The sequence below is a fragment of the Podarcis erhardii genome (assembly GCF_964252035.2).
Source record: "Podarcis erhardii genome assembly, chromosome: 9".
Classification (NCBI taxonomy): Eukaryota; Metazoa; Chordata; class Lepidosauria; order Squamata; family Lacertidae; genus Podarcis; species Podarcis erhardii.
In genome coordinates this window covers 12,230,910-12,253,419 of record NC_138512.1, presented here as the reverse complement: position 1 = coordinate 12,253,419, position 22,510 = coordinate 12,230,910, and the positions used below count along the sequence as shown (strand labels likewise).

General features: G+C 41.2%; 1 protein-coding gene across 3 annotated transcripts in view; it reads left to right on the top strand.

Annotated features, from left to right (window-relative positions):
- Positions 1–22,510, top strand: part of PPARGC1A (PPARG coactivator 1 alpha) — a 662,475-nt gene that overhangs the window by 310,339 nt on the left and 329,626 nt on the right. The window contains exon 1 of one of the 3 annotated variants that reach the window (XM_081876226.1): positions 838–937. The exons of the other annotated variants lie outside the window; for them this stretch is intronic. Coding sequence (XP_081732352.1) covers positions 857–937 — 81 coding nt within the window. The 5' untranslated portion in view covers positions 838–856. Of the gene's footprint in view, positions 1–837; positions 938–22,510 lie in introns of those variants that run through there. 3 annotated transcript variants of the gene reach the window in all.

Here is a 22,510-nt window from a genome sequence, read left to right as displayed (position 1 = left end):
TTCCATGCACTGCTCTGGTTTAGCCAGAGGAGGCTTAGTCATGCTGGGCACATGACCCGGAAAAACTGTCGGCGGAAAACGTCGGCTCCCTCAGCCCGTAAAGCGAGATGAGCGCTGCAACCCCAAAGTCATCCGTGACTGGACCTAATGGTCAGGGGTCCGTTACCTTTTTAAAATTTTCATTGGAGAAATGTTGGAGCAACTGGGGTGGAGGGTAAACTTTGGTGATTCCAATCATCAGAATACAGCCTGCTCCTATCTGAATAGCCCTATCCTGTGTATTGTTTCTTGTAAAGTGCGACGGAATGATGGGATCATTTATGCTTATCAAAACTGAGTATCCTATAAGCGGATTCTGTAGTTATTTATGGATTATTTGTTTATCCCCCCCCCCCCCCCGCGCTTTTTTCAAATTGTATTTTGTTAGCATCACACACTAAGAATCTGAGGTAGGGAATTTTTTTTGAAATTATTTTGTTAGCATCACATTCTCCATTTGCATCCGCATGGGTTTTTTATATATATATAACTTTGCCACATAAACTCCCCCTGCCCCCCCCCCCCGGCTAAGCTGTGGTGAACTCCCTAGCTATAGCTCTGACACTTATGGGGCCTGTCAGCACATGTTGGAGAGCACTCACACTTTTTTTGTGTGATTTGGCTCCCCCCCCCCCACAAAGCAGGCTCTTCATGTCAAAAGGAGAAGGAGAGAGAAAAAAAAACACCATTTTGAGGCATGACATTTTCCTCATGACAGTCTGCCTCTGAACTGCACTTGCTGCCGCGGTGGTTAAAAGGCTTACAAAGAGAGTCTAACAGCCAGTGGCCAATCGAGATTGTGCAAGCCACATCTGCTATGGATGAAACACGCACGAGGGAGAATAAGGACTTGGAGGAAGACTGGATAAAAGGGCTACGACGGGAGCCTAGCTGGCAGGTCAGTGATATAAAGGTGTCTGTGAATGCTTGGAAGTATGCTGCTATGTCTTAAGTGCCAGTAATCTCTAAACTTTGCAGGCTAAGTACAAATGAAATATGCTTCGTTGATTTGCAGCTCAGCAGTTTGCGGAAGCCGATTCGCAGGGAATCAGTGATCATTATGTTTTCATTGTCTTGGGAAGAATGGCTAGGCGATTCCAAATCTGTTTAGTTCAAATTGCAGGGGGTGGGGGTGGGGATAAGCAAGGTTTTGAAAATCTGTAGACATTTCTAAATTTATACTTCCCTTAATAATGGTACTTACATTAACAAGCTGCAGGTGTGCTCTGCACTGTTAAAGGAAAAGCAGGGGGCTTTCTCTCTTCTTGTGTAGTTGCAAGTTTATTGCATTATAAAAACAGAAAGCAACACCTGTCACCCTTTTGCTTCCACGGTGTCATAGTAATTTGTAACAATGAGTTTTGTTTTGTTTTCTTTTAACCTCATTTAATGATGTGACCCTTCCTTTTAAAGCATGGTACACACTTGCCTTATTATACCGGGCTAATAGCAGTTTTGCATGCATTCATTCCCTCCCTCAAGGCAAAGGCAGTTTTCATTTAGGTGAGCACTGCAAGGCAGTACTGTTTACACTCCGAAATACCTGTTTCAAATTTGCGGAATTAGATATTTCCATTTTGTAAGCCGATAAATGAAATCCTCTGCTAAGCACCACTGAGTGGCTTTGATTGCTCTTTACATTACATCCTACACAGCATATCTGCACTTTTTTTCCTGCTCCGGTGCATTTTAATTAGACAATCAACAATATTGAAGAGATATGTCACACGGTAGTTTCTCCCTTCTTTAGGCACTCCTCACAAGCTGTGTTTTTTGGGGGGGGATTGCTGCTGTTAACAGATTCTGATAAAGTGCTAACACAATCTCTTTCTGTCACGAGAAATTGCTCAAAAGTACAGGGCTGGTAAAGATTGCCACACACGACAAAATCCTTTTTTCCCCCCACGAGAAGAAAATGTATATATTTCAAATGTACCAGATTCCCCCCGATTTCACACTGAGAAAGAGAACCATAACAGTAATCGGTGCTACTGCTGAATGACCTTGGTTGTACTGAGGGTCATCCAACACTTTGGAATAATACAAAGAACAGAACTTAACGTTCATATAGTGCTGTGAGAGAAATGCTTGGTGGATTTTAGCTACTAGGAGATTTGGATATTAATAATAAAAAACGAATGTTTTGATTTCACTTTATATAAGGTCATGCAACACTGCCCTGTCCTAGAGTTCAAGGGCATCTTCTGAGAATTGTTGAGAGAGTACTGTTTAGTGCTGTGCTGAAAATGCATCCTGTCCTCCCCCCAGCCATTATCCATCCATTAATGAAAAAAGAAATGGTTTTTTAAAATGATCAGATTTGGTGAAATTCTTGTGGCTGGGTTCAGGGTTGTTGTTACACTTGCTATACTTAGAGGTGCTGTGACTTCTACATAACATCTCACCAGTAGTCTGAACTTCATCCTCCCCAGATTCCACCAGTTGGGTTTTAGTACCCATGAGGAAGACATCAGGACAGAACTCCTCCCCTGGGCCTTTTTCTGGTCAGGGAGAGCAGGCAAGGAGGTTGCAGAGCGCTAAATAGATGTTTACTGGATAGGAATAAAGAAGCACCTCTCTTACGACCTAATCCCTGCACCAGCCAAAATTCTAAAGACACTCTCAGGTGCCCCCCAAATGAAGCAGAAAAAAATTGGAAAACTTTTGCAGAGCATTAAAACTTCTGAGAAATTGGAGGGCAGGTTTCAGCACAGCACATGCATTGCAAGAATTCTCTAAATAGAGAGATTTTTAAAAAAAATGTTACTGGAGCATCTCACTGGTGGTTTCATCTCGCAACAATCTAGCACCATCTAAATCCACTAACCAACATGTCACTGATGGAGGCCTGGCAGGCATTTGCTGGCATTTTATTTTATTTTATTTTTATTTATTAAATTTGTGAACCGCCCTTCATCTAAAGATCTTGGGGCAGTTCGCAGTATGTCTCATGTGATCAGTCTATGCCATGTGAGCACTGGATTTGGGCATTACTGGAGCATTATGGGATGGCACATGGGGACGTCATGTAGCAGTTAAGAGCAGGAGCTGGGAAGTTCTCTTTTAAAAAATGTGCTTCTTCTATGATCTTATTAAATAGCCCCAAGCAACCTTTGGCCACCACACCATCTTTCACACCCAACTGAAACAGTACTGGTTTACCATAAAAAGTTAAAGGTAAAGGACCCCTGACAGTTAAGTCCAGTCATGAATGACTCTGGGGTTGCGACGCTCATATTGCTTTACTGGCCGAGGGAGCCAATGTTTCTCCACAGACAGCTTTTCCAGGTCATGTGGCCAGCATGACTAATCAAGCCACTTCTGGTGAAACCAGAGCAGCACACGGAAACGCCGTTTACCTTCCCACCGGAGTGATACCTATTTATCTACTTGCACTTTGACATGCTTTCGAACTGCTAGGTTGGCAGGAGCTGGGACTGAGCAACGGGAGCTCACCCTGTCGTGGGGATTCGAACCTCTGACCTTCTGATGGGCAAGCCCTAGGCTCAGTGGTTTAGACCACAGCGCCACCCGTGTCCCTGATTTACCATACCAGCTTGTTAAAATGATGTATGGGATGCACCCTAAGAACACTATCTCTTAGTGGTGGTAGGAGTGGTCAGTGTGGAGGGGTGGAGCTGCACACCTAGCCTTGCGACAGCAGAGTTACTATTGTTTACAGTGGGGTGAGTGGCAGGTACGTCAGCACGGCATGAGTGGTGGGAGCACTGGACTGGCTCTGCCATTGCTTTTGCACAGCACTGACCTCCCCTCTCCCTTGGTAAGTAGCAGTAACTCCTCAGCCAGGGAGCAGCTGCATCCCTCCTCATCGACTGCTCCTGGTGATATTCCTGTTGTTGTAGTAGTTCTTGTTATTATTTGATGTGTTTGGGGTGTTAGGGGAAGGGAAGTACTTGCCATACTCCTTCTGGGGTTGTTTTTCCACCTTTGGTCCCCACCCTGCACACAGCACTCCTTTATGGCCCCCTTTGTGACAGCGGCCACATCCTGGGAATGGCCAGCTAAACCAGGTGAGGGTAGCCGATGGGTCTCAAACCCTAGTTGAGTTAGGGACTTCCCCTGCATGCAAAGACAGTCTTTGGCAGATGGAGCGGACAAGACCAATCGTGGGCCCAATGGCCAATAAGATGGTTTCTATATGGGCTGTAAAGGGAGAAGGAAAACTCTGGTCCTAAACCTCCACTGCCTTGTGGATATCTCTGGGAGAAGGAAAGGCTAAGGAGTAAACCCTAGACACATCCAGAGTTGGTGTCCCTAAGATGGTTGGGTGGCGACATGTATGCCTCCTTCCAGCAACTCCTGCAGCCAAGCTGGCACCAAACCTATTGCTCTGCTTTTCTTTGGACCACATCAGTGAAACTGAGAGGGAGGTCTTGTCTTCTGGGCAGCCTAGGATCTCTATGTACACTGCCCAGGCTTTGCTCCAGATAGGCCACTTTGGAGCTTCTACTGCAGTGGTTTGACTTCACAAGCTGACACAGAAGAACTCTTATTGGGCCAATATTTTTAGTCTTTCTCTCTCTCTCTCTCTCTCTCTCTCTCTCTCTCTCTCTCTCTCTCTGTGTGTGTGTGTGTGTGTGTGTGTGTTTCAGGTGCCAAAAAAGGCAGAATATATTTTTCTTCCCACCTTGCACATACAAGGTCAATTTCTGTTAAAAGTCCCCCGATATGTCAGTCTGACTCTAGATGATGCAAAATGTGAGAATCACTTACATAAATAGGATTGGAAAATATATAGGTCAAAAAGTCCCAAGAGATGAGAAACATCCTAATCGCAGTGGCTTGTCAGTGCAGCAATTTCTCCTGCTGACATGCTGAGATCTCAAATACTTGCAGTTTTCTTCTCAGGTCATGTTTCAGTTTATCTGCTTCTGGACCACCTGTGCCCTGGGTTTATTTCTTAGTTTCTGTGGAATTCTAAAAATGGTTTCCATAGAGAATGACAGACGCAAACAAAATCTAAAATATTAATTATACATTTTGGATAATTAATTACAGCACAAGCACACCGGATAAGCTTTTGTTTTGTAGGTTTCAACCATTCAGTTATTGTGAAAAGTTACTTTTCCCTTTTACAGTTATTATGCTGTATTTGAAAGAAATTAATCACATTTACATTATATTTAAATTAGTGATGCGTAGAACCTGCCCCATTCCCAAGAAATCTCATCAGTTTTGTTGTGCTTTCTCTTGAGATTTCTCAGATATTTAAAATGAGGAGTCCTCAGATTCACGTCAAATTTCACTTCCTGAATTTTTTTTACCACAGATCCTAACTGGAAAGTTTTGTGACCAAAAAAGATCTGAAATACAATCCTGTGAGCATCAAGGATGTTTAAATCCAATTTACTTCAGTGGAATTTAAAACAATCCAAGCATATGCCTCGTTGCAGCCCTTACATGTCAAAGATGAAATTAGTTGGCTCCCAGCTCTCTGGCAACCTTTTATGTTATGTGAAAAAGTACTAATTTGATAGTACTACAAATATGCTTGTTTATATATGTGAAATTATCCTGTTATACAACACTATCGTTTTTGATATAGAAGTTATATAAAACATTGAACTAAAGTAATGTGTAAACGCACTTGCTCTGTGGTCTGCATAATCTCTCCTAAAGCTTATAAAATTTCTGTTCTTAAATTAATAAGCATCTAGCTTAAAGGAACTTTCTGCCGTATTCAGCATGACTTAAAAAAAAAAAAGAAAGGCCAAAACTTTAAGCTACTAAAGTTTGGATTTAAGACAAGTTGGGTTTTTTCCCCTCAAGAAAGCAAATGCCACTTTCATTTGAAAGAAATGAAAGCAATGAATGAAGAAATGCTGCAATCAATTCAGTCTAAGTGAAGCACTTTTAAGTACAACTGAATTCAGTGGAATAATATACTAAACTCTCCTTGAAATGACTGGGATTTTAGATCATTACCTATCAAGTTTATTAGCAATAACCGTATACTTTAAGAACAAATTCAGTCTTCCTGGTAGTTCAACAGGTTGCTTTGTAGTCAATATTTCCTATATGTACAATATTTCCGATATGTACAGATATTCACATAATATATTTTACCTTACCAAAGGATTCAAAATTCAGATTATTATTAGGGGAGCATCACATTTTGGAAGATGTTGAATAGCATGGTCTTTCATTATGCCTTTTAGATAATGAAACCACAGGTGAATTCTCTCCCCCCAAAAAACAGTGAAATGTCAACAGCTAATCATATACGTGCCTCTTCACTGATCCCAACTGGTTGCTTAGAAATGTGTGTTGGGGGATCATAGATTTACTCCTAAAGTTGTAAGCACCAAAGCTTTGGGGAAGTGCAGAGGTGGGTACACAGGAAGAGGAATGGGAGAGGAGGTCCCATTGCACAGGTAGAAGTCCTTGCACTAATGCAGCCTTTCTTAAATTTGGATCCCCAGATGTTGTGGGACTACTACTCCCATCATCCTTGACCACTGGTCCTGGTAGCTAGGGAGGATGGGAGTTGTAGTCCAACAACCTTGGGGGGCCCAAGTTTGAGAAAGGCTGCACTCATGGGATGACTTGATCAGATACAACCATAGGTTAGTTTCAGTTGAAATAAACAGGACTTAACTCACCTCACTTGTTCAATAGGACCCAAGTTCCAGCTAACTTACTCTGGTTGCAACCAAATATGTCTTATACTCCTTCTTGGCCTAAACTAAATCTTGTTAGAATTGTCATCCATCCCCATCTACTCTTCTACAGTGTTTCCCCCACCCACACATCTCATTACATGGTTCATTAGCTTAATGCGCCTGCCGTTTCTGCAATCTTGGATATCCCCATTGTTCTTAAAAAGTGAGACTACAGAAATAGCTTCTCAATGTGCCAGGCATCCTTTGTTAGGGCTGGATTCTGGTTTTCTATACCAGCTAGTTAAAATATAAGAGTTCCATCATTAAATGAACAAAAATGATAGGCATCTTCTAGAACACTGAAACTCCCTTCAGCACCAGCCCAAACCATATGAATACTGAAGTAAGTAACTACAGAATTACTTACATGAGTATTTTTGTATGTCTTTCAATATATTCATTTCTCTTTTCAGTTTCCATTAAATGGGAGCTGCATCTGTTTAATGCAACTCAGATAACGATATGGCCTCACATGCTCCCTGTTGAAGATGTAAAAAAACCTACCATATAGATGTGTCACAGTTTTTTTTTCATCTTTAGTGTGGTGACGAGACATTTGATAATAAGGATGTATTCCATTTTCTGCTGCTTCCTTACCTGATAATTTCTGCTCTTTTCACACGATGTAAATGCCAGTTCTGGAAATCTAGTGGAAGTTTAGCACACATTTCCATGAAAAGAAAAAATCTGTTTGCAGCCCCATTCACTCCCCAAATCATGGCGGTCTGGGGGTGGGAACAGAGTCACAAATTTGCATTAAAAGGTGGCAACATGTCTAGTGATGTCTGTGGTTGTTTCACACCACGGCCAGTGATGCGAATGAAATTTAGCATGATATGGCAGTATATCAATAAGGAAGCCACAGTTCCTTAACACAACAGGTAATGAAACCTGGATATAAGTATTCACATAACCAGGAAAATGAATTCAATAATCCACACATTTGAATATACCCTAAGAGATGTAGATAATTCAATACTGTAAAGTGGGGTGGTACATAATGGCATGAGCAAGTTTTCTATTATGATCACTGTTTTTGGGAGGTTTTCATTGGTCTGTTTTTTGTTTTAAAGCAAAACCGCAGGACAGCCGTATGAATCGTACAATTTTTGCTCTGCGCTCTCAAGCAGTTGTGATCTAAATATATTTATTCTTTTGAAAGGACAAGGTCAATTATTCTTAATGTATTGCCAGCTGCAGAAGCATTTGTGCAGTTTTTATTTATGCTATTGATTTATAAGGTGGATTTTAGTTAAACTAGTAGAGAAGTCAGATCGGGGTCTTTTATTTTGAAACGTCTTACACTGGGACTTGGCTATAAAACATCGCTTTACTCTCATATGAACATATACATACAATCATTCCAGCCCTCTGAGCAATCCATTTCATCACATCATTTTCAAAAGTGATCACTGTTGACTGTCTTTGGAAGTGCTTAGGGCTTTTGCTATGTAGCCACATTTTTTTGTATTAGCGAAAATATACAATATTAAAATGATTTTCAAATCCCTCCAAACCAAGTTCCATTTAAGAGTCGGTTGGATATTACAATTAATTGAAACCAATCAGATATGTAATAATTTGTGAGTCTAACAGGTGGCCGTTCATTTTGATGTTTTCACGGGGACCATATGTGAGCTATATATGGGCGCACTGTTCCACATGCAACATCTTCTTTGGATGTTACAAAGCGATTCTGCCAGCAGAATGCACATGTTGCTGGATATTTGGTTGATACTGTTTGTTTGTGAGGTTTAAGTGAGACTTGGAGTGCTTTGAGACACAGGTTGCTAATATGCAGTGCAACAATCTTTCCTATTAGGCTACCTTTCTGCCATGATAAATTGCACCCTGGATAGCAGCATTTACTGTAAGCATGTACTAGCAACAGAACTGGGCACATAGTTATTTAAGGAGAAGTCCCTGTTAGAATGCAGTTGAAAGTTAAGGCCACTCAGGCCCAATTTCACTTTAATTACTTGCTCATGCACCACATATTCACACTTTCTCAAGTATCATCTTGGCTTCTTTTGCCTTCCATAGGTCTGTGTTGTCAGTGTATGGCAAATGAAGGGCAGGCATGTGTTCTATGGAACAAGAAGGCTTCCAGGTGGAGCATTATTGGGGGGAATTGGTGCTGCTGCTGCATTCAAGTTTTTCATCCTGCTTACCTGATACCTGACAACATCATCATCATCATCAAAATGTACGCCTATACTTTTTTAAATGTTTAATTCAGATTTTCTCTGGATTATATATATATATATATATATATATATATATATATATATACACACACATATAAATTATAAATTGTACCACAAAACTTATCACTTATACAATCTTTTTAGACTTCCATCAGCACCTCTGATGATCCACCGTTTTAACCACTTCTTATGCATTTCTTAACTTTATATTGCCTTTACATCTCTTAACAAATCATCCTTCCCCTTCTCCATTTTTGCAATACTTCCAATAATACTCCTCACAAAACTTCTTGCAAACCTACAAACGTCGTCTGATCTTCACAAATACTTTTCAAGTAGTCTGTAAATTTACTCCAGTCTTCCGTGAATTTATGGTCCCACTGGTTTCGAATCCTTCCTGTTAGTTTATCTAGTTCTGCATAGTCCATTAACTTCATTCTCCATTCTTCAATCGTCGGTAATTCTTCTTGCTTCCATTTTTGGGCCAGAAATATTCTTGCTGCTGTTATTATAAAATAAAGCTTACGTTCCTTTCTATTTATATCACTCCCCACAATGCCCAGTAAAAATGCTTCTGGTTTCTTTATGAATGTATATTTCAACAGATTTTTTCATTTCATTATATATCATCTCCCAGAAGCATTTAACCTTTTTATATTTCCACCACATGTGATAAAATGTTCCCTCTTTTTCTTTACATTTCCAACATTTATTACTGACTTTATACATTTTCGCTAACTTAACAGGTGTTATATACCATCTATACATCATTTTCATCACATTTTCTTTTAGGGCATTGCATGCAGTAAATTTTAAACCTTCTTTCCATATTTTTACCCAATCACTCAGCTGTATATTATACCCAAAATATTTGGCTCAGTGAATCATAACCGACTTAACCTCCTCGTCCTTCAAATGCCATTCAAGCAGGAGTTTATACATTTTAGACAAAATTTTAGAATCAGATTTTCTCTGGAGTTTTAAAGGTGTAGCCCAGAGGTGCAGAAATCCCTGCAACATGCCCAGAATGGGCAGAAAGGTACCAGAGGGCAGGGTGCTTTGAGGAGACGGGCCCCAAAACATAAAATGGGATGGTTCCATCAAAGCTGATCACTCGTGTCCAGGAAACAGCAGGATGCTGTGTGGGTGGTCATGTTCCAGCTGTGCACATGGAAGGGATCTACTTGCACTTCTTTGTATCAGATTCCCCCCCCCCCACCAACACATTCCAGGTTCATGTGAGAACAGGACACTCACAACAAGTCTCTTGCTCCCTTTCCCCATGTCATGAGTACAGTGGTACCTCGGGTTACAGACGGTTCAGGTTACAGACTCCGCTAACCCAGAAATAGTACCTCAGTTTAAGAACTTTGCTTCAGGATGAGAACAGAAATCGTGCGGCCGTGGTGCGGCAGCAGCGGGAGGCCCCATTAGCTAAAGTGGTGCTTCAGGTTAAGAACAGTTTCAGGTTAAGAACGGACCTCCGGAACGAATTAAGTACTTAACCCGAGGTACCACTGTATCAATATTAGTTAGGTACAAGGGTGTCATAGGTAAGACAAAACACTGTCACGTCGTTCGCAAAATGAATGGGGTGGAATAACATAACAGCAACATAATTGACATACAGTGGTGCCTTGCAAGACGAAAATAATCCGTTCCGCAAGTCTCTTCGTCTAGCGGTTTTTTCGTCTTGCGAAGCATCCCTATTAGCGGCTTAGCGGATTAGCGCTATTAGCGGCTTAGCGGCTAAGCGGCTATTAGCGGCTTAGCGGCTTAGAAAAAGGGGAAAAAAGGAAAAAAAACTCACAAGACTCGCAAGACGTTTTCGTCTTGCGAAGCAAGCCCATAGGGAAATTTGTCTTGCGAAGCGCCTCGAAAAACGGAAAACCCTTTCGTCTAGCGGGTTTTTCGTCTTGCGAGGCATTCGTCTTGCGGGGCACCACTGTAATTTCACCACAGCAGACAGTGAGATGAATAGCATAGTTTTGGGTTGGAAGAGGAGCTGCAGTGAAACAGAAACAGTTCTGCGTACAGGGAACTCAAGCAGAATGGAAGACGATGCCTTCTTACACCCGTAGCCACAAGAGAGAATGCCCTGTTCTTCGCCTCTCTTACCATTGGTACACCTTTTCCATTTAGAGGGTTGTAAATAAACTCCAGGGGAAGTGATGCTTAGGTTCTCTCATTCCACATACAATACTTACGCCTGTTACCTGCCTAGTGCTTGTGATCCCTAGGATCATTAGGAAAGAGCACTTGCTGACTCCAGACTTTCAGTAGGTTTGGGTTTTGTGTGTAAATTTTTACATCCTGCTTTAAACCCAGAAGTGGTTTTCATATTTTAAAAATATCCCCACAGAAAAATTAAATTCAAACACCAATGGCAGGAAAAGAAGCAACATAGCTTTCACAAGGCACCAGGACCATTTGTCAAAAAGCTCCGCTCTTGTCCTTGCACATCCTTTTGTATCACTCATAGGCCAAGGCAGCAGTTCTTCTTGAGAAGCTTTGGGAACAGGGTGCCAGGGATGAGGAGGGCTGTTTTTCCAATTTATCTGGGGTCTGCATTTCCCCCCAAAATAAATGTAAACAAACCTGTAAAATGAAAGCAAGGTGGATTCCCTGTTTCCTGCAGATGCTTTATTACTAATCTGGTTGTGTGTGTGTATGTGTGTGTGTGTGTGTGTTTGTTAGTTATAATTTATCATATAGGCACATTCATGTATTGCATCTACTCCAAAAAAACGATATATGTATATATCAAATGTTCTGTCTCTTTGTAGCTTGATTTAGAAATGGCCCTAAAATGAATATTTGTTTGTTTGTTTTTAATTGAGGCACTTCTTTCCATGTAATATATTTGCTTTTCTTAGCATATTAAAACAATATTTGAGGAAAATTGATTTTTAAACTTAATAGCATGGATTATAGAAACTGATAAATCTAAAATTAATAGCTAAGAAAGCAGTCGCTTCAGATGGGATAATTTAGATTTTTTATCATTTATTAATCATAAAAAGTAAACCTGCTCTATTGCTAATTTTAGTTTTTATCAAGAAGATGAATTGTTTGGGCTAATGAATGTATAGATATTCAATGCCAAAGGCATTCGTGGGAATCTGTTAATCATTTAACTGTGTCATGGCATATGCTTTGTCTTCATAAACCAATTAAAAGACAAAACTTCATCCACTAAAATATCTGCTGGTCTTTGTTGCCTAAAGCAAATTAAAACAGCATTTGTTTTAGAATGTGCTCCAATCCAGAGTTAATATCTTTAGGTAAATAATTAAAATGGAGATAGTAATATACAATATATATTTTTTACATCAAGATTTACAATGTATGCCAGCTTTGGAACTGCATAGAACTCTTCCTAAACTAAGAATGAATTGATTTCTGTCTTTGCTTTATGTTTGTTATAATCATTCAGAGTGATCCATTACCTGTTTACTCAGAATAAAAAGTTTTGAGGAGTACAATGGGATTTATTCTCCAGGAAGTGTTATTTGGATTTCAGCCTTAAAATGGTAATAGAAGAAGCCCTTTCTAGTTAGAAAAGCAGCAAACATTTCAGGGTAACACAGAGGAATTCTAGGTTTGGGGAAGCAATAACAGTTCCCCCTTTGACAACGCAAAACCCCCCACCAAAACAATAACAGACCAAAGACTCAGCAGTTATCCAGCAGTCTCTCTCTCTCTCTCTCTCTCTCTCTCTCTCTCTCTCTCTGGCACTAATTGGAACTCACAGACACAAGACTTTTATCAGATAAAGAAAAACTAATATCGCACCTCCATTCTCACTTAAATATAAGGGAAAGTAGAAGATCAGTTTCCCCATTCCCCCCTCGCAGTGTGGGAGTTTCAAGTTTCAAGTTCTAGACCTGACAAGGGGGGGTGCATATTTGCCTTTGAAAAGATTAGCAGCCTTTTGAAAGTGGAGGTGAAATATGCAATAACATTTCTGAGTGAAGGGGAAAGTCTAGAAATGCCTCAGGCATCCAAAAGAGCTAGAAAAAGTCTTATAAACACCATCAGACATGGTTCCGTGATATCCTTCCTGCATTGAGAGCAGGTGTAAGAGTGGTAGTGGTGAGGTATTTTGGAGGTGGAAGTCTTGTATTGTGTCCCTGCGCCTGTGAAAGTTTAGATGTGAAGGAGGAAGTGGTGAGATTTTTCTTCCTGTTCAGGAGTTGCTTTTGTCCATTGTTATAGAACAATAGAGTTGGTACGAGACCCTAGACAACATGGGAGAGAAGGAAGGGATCTGGAATGATTCAGAAAGTTTCTTCTGCAATTAAAATCTGTGGTTATTTAGATCAGTAGTTTAGATTAGACCTGGGATCCACTTTTAACCAAAACATGCATTTGGAGACCCATCTCTTAATCTTTTACCATATATGTGGATGGTGGTAGTGCTCCTGTTGCGACCATCTTGGATCAGGCCATGACCCACTGATGGGTCCTCACCTACCAGTTGAAGACCAATGGTTTAGATGTTTCACCTAGACAAGGGATGGGGAACCTGTGCTCCCATCAGACCTACCTACCATGGACAGTGGTCAGGGAGAATGTGAACTGTTGTCCAACAACATCTAGAGAGGACAGATGCCATATCCCTAATCCAGATTTGATTTAACTCAATATTAGAGATCAGCAGCTGGAGTAGTATGTCCTCTGCAGGCTGCCACCTGCCACCACAGTTTCTAATCCAGAGGGTGGCGTAACTGGGATGTGGAAGGCATAGTCTATATAGTACTGTCATTTCGTGAGCCCCAGCCCTCAAAAATTGCTGCCTATTAGAAGATGCTGAAGAGCTTTGCCTGCAGACTTGCACCCTAAATGAGGGGTTGTTGCTGTTGGACTCTGAACTCCCATCAGCTGCAGCCAGCATAGTCAGTGGTCAGGGATGACTGGTGTTGTAGTCCAACAACATTGTGTGGAATGGCAAAGGTTTCCCCATCTCTGGTCTATATGACAAAACTAGTCAGCAGACCACCAGAGGAGGAGGAGGGCAGAAGTGAGGTGATTGGCCCAGCACTCTTGTAATGTCAAAGCCTAATTGGTGATCAGGATTCAATACATGCCTTAAGTTTTGCCTCTATACTTGATGCTCTCATCTCCCATTCCAGTCATCCTTGTTCATTACAATCTTTTTGGTATTTGAATATGTGGGAAAAGATGGTTTTTAAAATAAGGAGCTGACAATAAAAGCTCTAAAACATTCCAGCAACAAAATATATATTTCTTAAATATTTGTGGAAGTGATTTCCCATCTATAAGTTAGCTGTATAAGTGGTATCAAAACAGCAAAAACATTTGAAGCGATGTAACGGTTACCACTGTGAAGAAAACAGCCATCTGCAATGGCAGATCACATTTGGAGCATCTTTTCACCTGCATGTTTTCTTAGAAAAGAACAGTCAGTCTTATCAGATTTAGATTTTTTTGGAGTTTGGAGTCTTGTGGGACTTGGTGCTCCATGTTAGGTCAAGAGTTTTGTCTTTCCAAAAGTGTTTTTGGGTGTATAAAACAACCATAAGGAATAGGAGCATGGCTTGTAACAAGTTACGCTCCCAGTGCTGGCTTGAGCTATCACTCTCTTCTAAAGAGAAAAACACAAAAGCTTTAGGGTTGTGTTTTTTTCTGGGACTTAAATAATTTTTCAGGACATATTGCCCTAGATTTAACTCACTTCTGGGAATAAGGAAGGGGGAATGGATCCTTCTAACAGCTGTGAGAATGCTGTTGATGTGGAGAGAAGGGAACCAGGTCGTTATGGAGCAATGAACTTGGTTCTAAATGGAGTGTGGAAATGTAAGCCATGGTATACTTCTAAATATGGGAGTCTGGTTGTACACAGAAAGCTTGAAAAGACAGAACAGCATACAAGGGCAGAGAAATCACAAACTTTGCTCAAAGTGAGGCTTCCCAAGTAAAGAGTGAAACTATCTGAACATGTCCAAAGGTTGGCAAAGTAACTTAAAGGTCATATTTTTATTATACTTAATAAGAGGAAAAGGAGTGGAGTTGGAGAGGTGGGAAATGAGATTTCTGAGCTGAAAGTTCACAAAGGAATGGTTTTTGCTCAAATCTGAGAGAGTGTCCCCCAAAATAGGAGTCCCTGAAATAGAAGCCTCTTCTCCAGACTTTTTTAATATATAAAGGGGGCATGGTATTCACCATCAGGAAGGGTAGCATTCAACTGCTACCCTTTCACCAGTTCTGGGAGCATAATGTGACTGTAACTGAGGCACCATGCAGGGAACAAAATTGCAAAATGCTAAAGGAAGAGCTCCCGAGTTCCTGCAAGTGGTTAACCCCTTTGCTCAAATTGGGCTGAGCACAAATGCATGATAGAAATACAGTGTGCGCGTGTGTGTGCACGTGCATGTTCAAAACAGCAACTGCCAGGGGAGGGAAGTGGTCTGGATTGTCATCATGGTGTAGGGAAAAAAAGGCTGAACTCTCCATGTCATTTCCTTGCCCAAAAAGCCCCCTGAAGTTTCTATTTGCTCCTGAAGCTGCCATTAGCTGCAGTGACTTCTCTGGGGCATAATCAGTTTTAGTTGGGGACATGATCCAGGCCTTATCCATGCTTAGCTTCTGCCTCACTCTTTTCCAGGCAAAGGTCTACACTTTAAAGCTGTGTCCAAGTGCTCCCTGCCCTCTTTATATTTTGCCCTTGAGCTTTCCTTGCGAAAACCTGTTCTTTAAAGCTGAATCGGAGCAAATGGACATTTGGGTTTTCTGTGGATTGCCGTTTTCTCCGATTGAGCTGTGAAGAGTGAGTTTTTGCCGGGAAAGTTCAGAAGCAAAAGAAAGGGTGCTTGGACATGGAGCTTTAAAGCACAGACCATGCCTGAAAAGAGTAGAGGAAAGGTAAGTGTTGGTTAGCCCTTGGCGAAGCGGTTATCTGATTCTCCTGACCTTGATTTGCTCTGCCTGGGCTTGCTAAGAAAAACAAAAAAAAAATATGGGAGAGATGATTATGTGATTAACATTGCATCTAGTTTGAGGTGTAGAATAAGGACTGCGTATGAGGCACGTAATGAGGGACTAATCCTTCTGTTTCTTGGCTACGCTGGAAACCACTTGGGAAGTTTCAGAGGAACAGACTGAATTCCCATGGCTGCCAGTTTCCTATCCCTATCTATCTGATTAGTTCGACTGCCTTCAGTGCACCAAGAATGATGAATAGTGCCATGGAGAACAGTAGTGAGAGATCCGAAAGAAACAGTGGGTTATAGAGAATAAATGAAATCACCTTTTGCTCTCCTGAACTAGAACACCTGCTCCACACCTTGTTCCATATCAGTAAACAGCGACGCCTTGAAACATCCCTGCTTTGTGTTTATATTAACATTTAAGAACAACTCCTTCCTTTTTTGGTGAGAGCAATGTATTCACAGATAGCTTTTCATCACTCTGTGCAGAACCTTTAGCAACCCAGGCCCTCCCCACTCCAACCCCCCCAGATACTTTGTATAAATTCTGAGTGAATACCTATATACCACGAATAAGGTTAGGAGATCTGCAGCTACTTAAAGGTCAGGAAAACATTGAATTAAGCGGCCCATTTTATGCTCCCAGACACGTAGCCATGATAAATTTTCTGCAGTACATTCCTGCAACTTCAATAGACACCATTTCTTCAATAATTCACTACCCTTTAAAAGCTTTATTTTTCTTCTGGTTTTGACAGTCTTTTGCAGGACCTGCTCTGGACTTCCAAGATCAGTTGAATTGAAGAACAAATGGTGTTAAAGCTTTTATGAAAGCCAAGAAGGAAGCTGTTTTCAGGATTTCACCTTTCCTGAAGCCTGTGGCATACCGACTGGCTCTTAGTATCATTCTGGCCTTTAGCTGTTTGCTTGTCTCATTTTTATCCAAGGTTCCCCCCCCCCCACACCCTTAAACCCCTTCAAATCAAATGTTTAAGTGTGAAGCCAACGTGGAGAGATTCTCAACCTTTATTAGCCCAAGTATTCACTGAGAAAATGTCATCCGTACCACGAGGCTCCTCATCACACATTGACCTCCCAGCTTTTGTTTGTTGGAGTAAAGTCGGCAGAAGCAAATTGGCTGGCGCTTTTCAATGGAGACTTGTTTCCAGTGGCTTCTGCCAGATATTGTGTGGGTTGCCAAATTAGAATTGATTTCTCAATAAAACGGACTTCAACATCCCCAGCATAATCTGAGGCAGAAATGACAAAACCTTCCTCATTCAGTTTTTCACTCTGTTTTGGTCTTGGATATTTTTCCGTGACTGTTTGCTACTCTCTTCCTTGGTATCGCTACCCTGCTCCACAGGGTGGGAAGTTGCTGTTGCTTACTATTATTATCATCTCTCCTGTAAAGAGGCCAGCTCCCAGAGTAAAAATAAATGGCAGGAACCTATCATGAGGAACTTACAGTCTAAAATTTGACAGTATTTGTTGGTTTGTTTGTTTGTTTTTATAAATAAAGTTTGCATTTGAGGAACTTCAGTAATAGTTGCAAGGTAGATATAAGAAATTAGATTTATTAAGAATAAGTTTAATTATGATAAAAGTGTGTATTGGCAATAAGTAATATGAATTTGAAATATGGAATAGACGGGAGGTTGGTTCTTTAGTGTTAAGACCCATAGATGTTTTATTGTTTGCTAAGAAAATTATGTGTCTATGGTTATTCTTGTGTGTAATTTGGTATTTGTGTTTATTTGTTGGTTTGTTTTATTAGGTCTCTTACCCATCCGTTTATGATATGGTTCCAGGGCAGGGTACAACAGTTTTAAAAATACAATTATAAAACAAATGTAGCTGTTACAACCAACAGATTTTATTTATTTATTTTTAAAAAACATTCCTTTATAGAAAAACCATACAAATATTTAAAACCAATTCCACATATAACAGTTAAAACAGTTCCAATAGAGAAAAGGGGCGCAGGAGAAGGCAGTGTAACAAGATATGAATATATCCAAATGTGTTTACATGTACTTGAGCGTAGCTTTATTTCTTATGTACTTTCTCCTTCCTCACAACCAGGCCATGCTACAACCCTGTGAGGTGCATTAAAGTGAGAGATGGCTGATCCCTGGCCCAGTGCATTTGGTGGCTTACTGTTGGGTATTTGAACCTGGGTCAAATTCACTCTGTTGTACTGGCTTTCCAGTGAAGATTAATGGGTTAATCCAATAACTTCCCAGAGAATGTGGTTTTGACGAAGAACAGAGTTGTATAAAGACAAAAGATTGAACTGCAAAGCTAATTCTGAGTTTAGGGCGCAGCAAAGGTGAGTCGCGAGAATCATGTAATGGAATAAGAAACATTTGGGGAACTGAGGATGGTGGAGTTGGAGGAGTAAGCAGGTAGAAAAGCTCTTCTTTTGTTTCTAGAGTTTTGTTCCTAGAATTCCAGGTCATTATAGGGAATGGGAGATTCATGGTGTGTGCCAAGAGGTACAATAGGAATAAAGACTCCATTTACTTTATACTAGAGATGTAAAACTGATGTGAAGCAAACAAAACAACTTCTTTCCCATTTCCCCATTAGTTTCATATAAGAGGCCTTTCCTTTGCAAATTGATACTTTTCTGGACCACATTACACAAAGTCCAAAGGGAAGGGGAAACTGGAAGAGCTGGTAAAACAGGCCAGCTCTCCAAACGGAAACAAACATTAGTCCACCATGAGTGATCCTGAGAGGTTCTCAACCTAACCTTTTTCTCAATTAGTCTCACTATCTTGTCTTTCTATAGTACTAGTACAGTGGGTCCAAAATTATGCACAATTTAGTTACGTGATCACAGCCTTGTGTTCTTCGTCAATAAATAATTATCGTATTTTTTCGTGTATAAGATGCCCCCTATTTTTGAGAACTCCAATTTCCTGAGCTTTTTTTTGGGGGGGGGGGGAGCCTGAAAATCACTCACCATATTGACAAACGCTGCCTATTGCGCGCATCACAACAGCCACAAACTGTCTGCCTGATTGCCACCAGCAGACGGCAAGCGCACACATAATTGACACTGCATAAGTCAAACAACGACAGCCCTTGACGCATCCAACAATCACCAGCTCTATTGTCACGGCAGCAGCCAGTCCAAAGCAGCCCTTTGTGCAGCAACCAATCACCCACCAAATCACCGCTGACAAGCTCCTGCTCACAGCTGCAAACAATCTCTGCATTATCCTTGTATAAGACGAGCCCTAATTTTGAACACTGTTTTTGCATAAACATAGCTAGTCTCATACATGGAAAAGTAAGGTAAATAGGAAGGTGGTGGGAGAGTTGGGAAACACTGTCAGAAGGGGTCATGCCAAGAACTCAAGAGAGGTTCCAGAGCCCTTGTGCGATCTTCCCAGAGGCCTGAAAGCAAGGCAGAGCGCTTAAAAAAAGCTCTTTCCACACAGGAAAACCCAACACAGAAAGAGTGTATGAAGCCCTCTGCCTTGCTTTCTGGGCTCTGGAAGCACCCCCAAGGCAACGTAGATCTCACCAGCTTTGGACAGCCTAGGATGGTCACGTGGTGTGTGGACAGTTTCAGGGGTCTTTCTGACTCTACACAATTTTGTCTTTGGGCATGGACCATGGAATGTAACTCGTGTGTACGTTTTGGACCTACTGTAGTAATGCCACTGTGCCTGTGCATTTTTCTTAATTACCTGTATAAGTGGGGATCATTTGTCCAATTTGTCTCACACGTCAAAGATCTGATCTTTGTGAAGGGTAGTGGAGTGTCTGAAAAGTTTGTGCCTTTTAAATACAAAACATGAGACTTACTTGCTGGAGAACACTTATCAATTTTTAGGGGGGGACCCCCCTAAGTCCTAGAAATTAATAAGTGGTAGGATTTTGATTACCGTAGTTGGGGTATTGAGGGGAGTATTGCAGGCCAGTGAAAAAATACAGGCTAAGCTTCCTTTCAAAGCTGGGGGAGGCCTCTCCTGGGATAGAGGCATTGACATGACAAAAGGAGTTTGATGGCCCATCTAAGAGGAATCATGGGCCTGGGGGATCAGAATGTTGCCCGGGTAACTGGGTGTGAAGTAGGAGGAAAAGAGACTCTTTAGCAAGGTGTGCTGGGAAGACGATGGGGGAGAATAAAGGCTGAGATCCATCTTGGGCAGGCTGGCTGAAGGGTGGTTGTGACAGATCCTGTGGGGCATAAGCCCCTCTTGAAATGACCACGCTGTAAGATCTGGACTACCTCCAGACTGAAGGAGTAAATAGGTGAATAAACCATATTTCTTAAAGCTTTGCTTAAACAGTCTTTGCTGTGTCTCAATTCTCCAAAGGAACACAGACTCTAGGTGAGTTCCTGGAAGCCCCTGGAGTTTTGATATCACTTGGCAGAGAGTGGGGATGGCACCCAACTTTTGTAACAATACCATAGATGGGTCTCCATTGGAAGAAATGGAAGCCTGTTACAATGGAGTCCCTTGGTTCAATCTGCTCAAAATTTTTCACATCATATATGCTGGGGGATTAGTAGAAAGCCTGCAAATAGCGTGCCATTTGGATGATAAAAAGCAAAGTTATAGGCAGCGGAAGATAGGCTATGTTTCTGTTGAAATTAATGTGAAAAGTAAAAAGTGGAACCAAAACAAAGGGACAGTGACAAATGTGAAACTAAATCAATTCCAATGAAACCAAAAGAAAGGTGACATGTAGGAGCTGAACTAAAACCTCCGAACCCAGGCGTACATTCCTACCCTATGCTGAGTCTTCAGTGTCCAGATGGCTGCGCCAGAGTCAAGATGAATTGTTCCTTATTTTGCAAAGACGAGGCCCTGCCACAGGCTCGCAACTGAGGAAGAGGCAAAGCATAAAAAGAACTTTACTTGCTTGTCGCCATATGTCATGGTGAATTCTTAATTTAGCTTAAGTTCCTTTGACATCTGATTCTATGTTACAAGTTCATTATCTGTGCATCCAACTTTATTTCTTAACCTTCCAACTCTTCCCACACAACACATTGCTTTGGGAGCTACCAACCACCCTAATTAAAATCCCTTTCTTTTCCTTTCCTTTTTACAGTAATGGAAGTAATTCTGCTGTGCTCTGCTTTATTGGGTGTTATGCTATCTCTGTCAACTTCCAAACATGAGATTAAAAGCCTGTGAAGCTAGTGAATTGAAAACGTTCCAGTCCAATAAATGATAGCTTTGGGGGCCAGAAAAGTCACACGGATAAGGCCAGCTAAGTCTAGCCCCCAACCTCTGCCCATCTTCTTCCCTTGCACAGAATCAGTGGACATGTAAATATTGTGGCTGTACAAATACTTTGTTTTGATCGACTGTATAATTTAGAAGTAGCTCAGTCTGCTACCCTGTGCACATTTACTTTGGAGCATGTGCCACTGAACTGATTGGGGCTTACTTATGAGTAGACATGGATGTCAGGCATTAATATAATTTAGATGTCAGTAGAAAATGCATGTATCACAAGTAAACCACCATAATAAATGTTAGTCCGTCTCCTGCAGTCAGAACTATAATATCATTTCTATGCATTGCAACAAAGAAGAACTATTTGTGGAACCTTTAAGACTATCAGATTAGATTACAGTGGTACCTTGGGTTAAGAACTTAATTCGTTCTGGAGGTCCGTTCTTAACCTGAAACTGTTCTTAACCTGAGGTACCACTTTAGCTAATGGGGCCTCCTGCTGCCGCTGCACCGCCACCGCACAATTTCTGTTCTCATCCTGAAGCAAAGTTCTTAACCCAAGGTGCTATTTCTGGGTTAGCGGAGTCTGTAACCTGAAGCATCTGTAACCTGAAGTGTTGTAACCTGAGGAACCACTGTAACACATAACTCCCTTACCCACTATTGTCTACCTACATTGTTTCAGAATTTCCAGAAAAGTATATGTTTCTATGTCTGACAGCACATTCCTTTTGGAGGTAGAATTTAATCTGCAGTCGTATACACTTAGCCATTTAACTCAATGAGATTTAATTTTGAGTAGACATGTATAGGGTTACACTCCACTGGAATATACTACACCAGGGACTGAACTTCTGTCCATTAAAGCTACGCTAAATGCAACAACAAACAAACACATTTATTGTAATATTATATGTAGACTCCTATCCATGTCCACTCTGAAGTAAGCCTCACTGAATTCTATGGGACTTGCTGGTAAGCATGTATAATATTGCATCTCCAAAGGTGCTACACAGGGCAGTTAACAAGGGACCAGTCCTAGGGAAGAAGATTATCCCTTACTGTTGTCCTCTATTACAACATGGAGTAAGGTAGAAAGATATGAAGTTGACCAGGACCTGGGAGACTGGGGTTCAAATCGCCACTCGGCCTTGAAGCTCACTAGGTGCCCTTTGGAAGTCACTGTTTCTCAGCCTAACCCATCTCACTGCACTGTGGTGGGGATAAAATGGATAAGAGGAGGACCACAAATGCTACCTTTTGCTCCTTGGAGCAATGGTGGGATATAAATGCAATATTAAATAAAAGTTCTATCTCCAGCCTGCCTGACCCTTACTGAATGGGTGTTGTGTGGCTTCCATCAACGGTGTCTCCGAAAAAATTTACACATCACCCGGGAAGACAGGCGAACTAATATCAGT